Source organism: Megascapheus bottae, chromosome 28, assembly GCF_031878675.1.
Source record: "Megascapheus bottae isolate mThoBot1 chromosome 28, mThoBot2.hap1, whole genome shotgun sequence".
Classification (NCBI taxonomy): Eukaryota; Metazoa; Chordata; class Mammalia; order Rodentia; family Geomyidae; genus Megascapheus; species Megascapheus bottae.
The window spans coordinates 13,692,983-13,698,982 of NC_143536.1; the positions used below are offsets into that span (position 1 = coordinate 13,692,983).

Genomic DNA, 6,000 nt, shown 5'->3' on the forward strand with positions numbered 1-6,000 from the left:
GATATCGCCCTACCCCTCGAGCCACAGCGCCACTGCCACTTTTCTGGTGGTTAATTGGAGATTGGTGGATATGGTCTTTTGTGCCCTGATCCTCAGATCTCAGCCTCTGAGTGGCTAGGATTACAGGTGTGAGTCACCGCGCCTGGCTTAAGACTAGACCTTTTGTCTTGCAGATATCTCACATATCCCTCTTGCCACTCTAAACACATGTGCATCCCTTTCTGCCCTTTTGTGCTAGCTGTATGCTCTATAGCACAGCACTCTCCTATGAAGCCCATTAAACGATTTAAATGTTTCTCCCTGCAGGTAAGAGTGTGGCCTACTGTGCTTGCCTAGCATGCACGAAGCCCTGGGTTCGATTCTTCGGTATCACATACACAGAAAAAGCCAGAAGTGGTTCTGTGGCTCAAGTGGTGGAGCTCTAGCCTTAAGAAAGCCCAAGGACAGTGCTCACGTCCTGAGTCCAAGCCCCAGGACTGACCAAAAAAAAGTTTCCTCCTTGGAATTTTCCTGACTAATATATACCCAAGACTTAACTGATAATGGAGCATTTTCTCACCTCCTTAATTACCTGGCATTATTTTTCCCCTTGTACTTTTCACTATTTAAAATGACAGACTCTAGATGTGTCCACTTATTTGCTTACTGTTTATTTCCCTCAGTGAACACTGGGAGGTTGTTTCTCACCAGCCTTGAATCGCAACAGTAAATGTAAACACCAGAGATGACTGGATAGGTTCCATCAGCTGTTTCTTGTACAGGACGAATCACGTGGGACTCCTGTAAAAGGTAACTAAAGCTCATGAAGAATGAAGAAGCCCCAATCCCAGCTCTGCCACTTAGCAGCTGTGTGTGAGCTTAGGAAATATGTCAGCTTTTCTCTCCTCTCCTCTCCTCTTCTCTCTCTCTCTCGCTCTCTCTCTTTTTTTTTTGCCAGTCCTGGGGCTTGAACTCAGTCCCTGGGCACTGTCCTTGGGCTTTCTCAAGGCCAACACTCTACCACTTGAGCCATAGACCAATTTTGGCTTTTTCTGTTCACGTGATACTGAGGAATAGAACCCAGGACTTGATGCATACAAGACAGGCACTATACCACTAAGCTACACTCCCAGCCCTGTTTTAGTTTATTCACTCTCCCTTCTTCCCCCTCCCACTCTGTCACTAGTGGGGCTTGAACTCTGGGCCTGGGTAGTGTCCCTGAGCTCTTCAGCTCAAGGCTAGCACTCTACCACTTGAGCCACAGCTGCATTTCCAGTTTTCTGGTGGTTAACTGGAGATTAGAGTCTAATAAACCTTTGGTGCCCATGCTAGACTTGAACCATGATCTCTAGATCTGTCTCCTGAGAGGAATACAAGCCTGAGCCACCGGCTAGGCTTTTAATTAATTCTTGGGATCAATTTCTCTACTTGTAAGAACAGGATCCACCTCATTAGAATTATGTAAAACCCTTGGCCCAAAGTCCGAGACCCACCCACATATTACTATAAAAAGTAAAAATTGATATTCAGCAGGCACAAGCTTGGTTTGTCTCCATAGTGTCATGGTTATAAAATGTTTTCAACAGGCTGGGAATGTGGCTCAGTCGTAGAGTCCTTGCCTAGCATGCATAAAGCTCTGGGTTAGATTCCTCAGTACCACATTCACAAAAAAAAAAAAAAAAGCTGGAGGTGGCACTGTGCCTCAAGTGGCAGAGTGCTAGTCCAGCAAAAGCAGACTTGTTCGTAGCTAGAATCAATCTAATAAAATCTGCAGTTTCTAGGGCACCAATTCACACCTACTGAATCCAAACCCTGTAGTAAGATTAAAGCACATATGCAAATTTTTCTTTTTGGTGTGTGCTGGGGTTTAAACACTGTTCCCGGGCTTTTTTGCTTAAGGTTAAGCAAAAAAGCTTAAGTATTTTTAGTAGTTTATTGGAGGCAAGTATTGCACAGGGGTCGGGAGTTTGGCATAGTGGTAGAGTACTTGCCTAGCATGGACGAAAGCCCAGGTTTGATTTCTTGGTACCACATACATAGACAAGCTGGAAGCTCAAGGGGTCAGAGTGTTGACCTTGAGGAAAGCCCAAGGGCAGCGCTCAGGCCCTGAGTTCAAACAGGAGGGCTTCCAAAAAAAAAAGTCTCCCAGACTCTCTTGCCTGGGCTGCCTTGGACTCACAATCCTCAGATCTCAGTTTCCAGAGTAGCTACGATTATAGGCATGAGCCACCAGCATCTGGATTCAAAACATCTGTTTTAATAAACACCCAAGGCCATAATTTCATCAAATGGGATTTGGAGACATGTCCCCAAATTATCATCCAAGATGTTGCTTTCCTGTTCTAACAGATATATCATACTTAGTGAAAAACTTGCAGCAACACCAGTCTTCCATTTATACATCTTATAAACAAATACTCCTTACTTAAAACACATGGAGCCTGGTGCAGGTGGCTCACGCCTGTAAACCTAGCTACTCAGGAGGCTGAGATCTGAGGATCATGGTTCAAAGTCAGCCCAGGCACGAAAGTCCTTGAGACTCTAATCTCCAATTGACCACCAGAAAACCAGAAGTGGAGCTGTGGCTCAAGTAGTAGAGTGCTAGCCTTGAGCCTCCAAGAGCTCAAGACCACCACCCAGGCCCAAAGTGCAAGTCCCATGACCGATTAAACACACACACACACACACACACACACACACACACACACACGGAAATGTTGTCCTTTGGATTTTTTCTTTTTTTTTTTTGCCAGTCCTGGGCTTGAGCTCAGGGCCTGAGCACTGTCCTTGGACTTTCTCAAGGCTAGAGCTCTACCGCTTGAGCCTCAGCACCACTTCCGGCTTTTTTCTATGTATGTGGTACCAAGGAATCGAATCTGGGTCTTTATGCATGCTAGGCAAGCACTTTAACCACTAGGCCAAACTCCCGGCCCCTGGATTTTTTTCTTATCCATATAATTTCTTTCTATCTTGACACATAATACCATTAAGAAGTAAGAGTTCCTCTTATGGTCTGCAAATTCTCTTCCCTCCTACTCATTGTACACAATGTATCTTCCCACACCGGTACTAAAGTGGGGCTTTTTTTCTTTCCCTTTTTTTTTTTTTTAAATAATGGTGACTGAAGCAAATCCTTTTACCATCGTTTTAAAAAAATAAATAATAAAATGTCATTTTTTTTTTAGACTTCCAGTATTCCAAGAGAGGGTCTTACTAAATAGCCCATGCAGGTCTTAAACTCACAGTGTATATCAGGCTACCTTCAAATCTTGATTCGTCTTCCTTTGCCTCAAAAGTGCTGGAATCACAGGCTTGTGCCAACATGCCCAGCTCAGTTCATTATATGTTTTAAATGAATTCATGGGTGACTCACAAACTGCACACCTTGGAAAAACACTGAAGGCACAGACAACTTTCTCTGCAAATACTAAAACTGCTAACCACCATACTGCAAAGCTCCCTCATAAGACAACCATACCACTTTTGAATGGTTAACATGAAAGAAGTTTTCACAAGCCAATGCTGGCTTTTGTTTCCTTCCATTCCAAATCTGGAATCCCTTTTTTTTCTTTTTCTTTTTTTTGCAGGTCCTGAGGCTTGAACTCAAGAAATTGGGCACTGTCCCTGAGCTGCTTTTACTCAATGCTAGCACTCTACCACTTGAACTACACCACCACTTCCGGCCTTTTCTGGTTATGTGGCACTGAGGAATTAACAGGGCTTCATGCATGGTAGGCAAGCACTCTACCACTAGGCCAAACTCCCTGCCCTTATAATCCACTATTTAAATGAGAATCCAGATGCTATTTCTGCACCCTAGCTACCCCTTAAGTGGGCAACCTGGGGAGAGGAGAAATCCTTACCAGAGAAAAACGGGTAACGGGGCGGTCCCCTGGCTCTACCACTAACTGGAAGATGAGCTTGAGCAAATCCCTCACTCACTCTGGGCCTCAAATCTCAATTCCAAAACGAGGACCGGCAGAATTTGGAAGACTCCCCTTGACCTCCTCGGGGACTCTTCTTCCATCTCGAAGAACCTTGGAGCTGGGAGTTAATTAATCCAGGACCCAACCCCATCCTTTTTTTTTTTGCCAGTCCTGGGGCTTGAGCTCAGGGCCTGAGCACTGTCCTTGGTTTTCTCAAGGCTAGGGCTCCACCACTTGAGCCACAGCACCACTTCCGGTTTTTCTAGCTGTGGGGTACGGAGGAATGGAACCCGGGTTTTTGTGCATGCTACGCAAGCACTCGACCACCAGGCCAAACTTCCGGTCCCCAATCCCATTCTGAGATGGTCAAATGTAAACCTCTGGCTTCAAGGACGAAGAACCACCCTACTCGGGAACACCGGAGAAAAGGGCCCTGGGCTCGGCCTCGACTCGAGCCAAGGGCGGGCAGCCTATTCCGTCTTTTTTCCTTTTTGTCCTCTGGACACACCCACTTAGCTGGAAAGGGCAAGGCCGGGACACCTGTGCCACACCCTGACCAACCCGAGCAGCCTCCCACCGGGGCTGAAGCGCCAGTCCCGAGCCGGAGTCACCCTCACCAGGTGAAGCCCTCCTCAGGGACAGCCCGCGATGGAGTAACGACTCCCCGTGCTGCCCCTGGCCGCTCCCCTGACCCACGCTGGTCTCCCTGCGCCGCCATACCTGCTCCGCCACGGCACGACCCGACGCAGTAACCGCACACCCGGCTGCTGCACGGACGCGGCCATCTTGTCTCCTCCTCCTCTTCGGCGGACCACGCCCCTCTCCGGTGCGCCCGGCTCACGTTTGTGACGTCACGCGCACCTGGGGTACACCGGACCAATCAGGAACGGGAAGGCTGGGAACCGCAACAAACTCCGCCCTACGGTGGCAGCCCGGCCTCCGCCGCTTGGCCCCTGAGCAAACAGTTGTGGAACTAGTGATGGAACTGGTCGATGGCGGCCGAAAGAGACGAGTACGGACTTGGGCGCTGCCCAGCTCGGCCCTGCCTCTAGACACCCAGTCTGAATTGCCTTTCATTATGTGTCTGAAAGTCGTGTTACATGCCCGGGGAACCACGGCATCCATTCAGCCAGGCTCCTGGCATGTGTGCAGTCACAGGATTCTTAGCTCTCCCAGCTGTATTGCCGAGAACGCCTGAGGCCAGCGCTCCGGGAACATCCGGAAATGTAACCGATCCTCAAACTAGAACTTGGAGGTGGTGGCATTTGCTCCCGCTGTCCCCCGATCTAAAGGGAGAATGAGTCTTCAATAGTACCTGCCACGTTGTCCTAATCACTGGCTTAGAGAACTACAGCCAACCCTTCTTATGAGGTACCTCTGTCTGGAGATGTAGATCACATCACCTGCTTAGCAAGTGTCAAGGCTCTGAATTTAAACCCCAGTGCAAAAAAAAGAAAAACAAAAAGTTTAACAGCACATCAAGATACCTAAACAGATCCAGAATCTAAAAACCCACCGGAGGAGTTGGTGACTTCTGTCTATAATCCTGGCTACTCAGGAAGTTCAGCTTTGATGGTTTATAGCAAGCCCAGGCTGACAAATTCCCAAAGACTATTATCTCCAAATACGGAGCAAAACACTGGAGGTGTCAAATGGTGGAATGAAATGCCCAGATTTGGGGGTCCCTGAAGTCCAACAAGAAGCCGAGACCACCCAAGAGCCAAATCCCATGTAAGCACATTAGAGTCCTTTATTTCAGGTTCCAGCCTGGACTCACAACCATCGCTGTCCCAGAGGGGCAGAGTTGAGAGCCCTGATTCCTTTGTTCCCAGGATTTTTATAACACATTGATCATATGGTGTTAGTTGGCCACATGCAAGTCGCCAATAGGATTGTAACATTCACACAGAACTGCACAATTATACCATGTCACACATGGGTGATCAGTCAAGTCATATCCTGTTTTGGGGGAGTCATTTGAATTTTCCTATCTTTTTCTACCTGACACAGTCGTGTTTGGCAAGAGGAGTCAGCAACTGTGGCAGGAACGGGTGTGGGCAAGTTGCCCATATGCCCCTTTCTGATTGGGGGCATC

At 47.8% G+C, this 6,000-nt stretch overlaps 1 protein-coding gene across 4 annotated transcripts in view; it reads right to left on the bottom strand.

The window, feature by feature from the left end:
* Pisd (phosphatidylserine decarboxylase) overlaps positions 1-4,717 on the bottom strand; it is a 30,487-nt gene extending 25,770 nt beyond the window's left edge. For 2 of the 4 annotated variants that reach the window (XM_090320515.1, XM_090320510.1), the window contains exon 1: positions 4,626-4,717. In XM_090320515.1, coding sequence (XP_090176641.1) covers positions 4,626-4,690 — 65 coding nt within the window. In that variant the 5' untranslated portion in view covers positions 4,691-4,717. Of the gene's footprint in view, positions 1-646; positions 781-4,625 lie in introns of those variants that run through there. The other 2 variants (XM_090320511.1, XM_090320512.1) reach the window with 2 other exon arrangements.
* Positions 4,718-6,000: the final 1,283 nt, after the last annotated feature.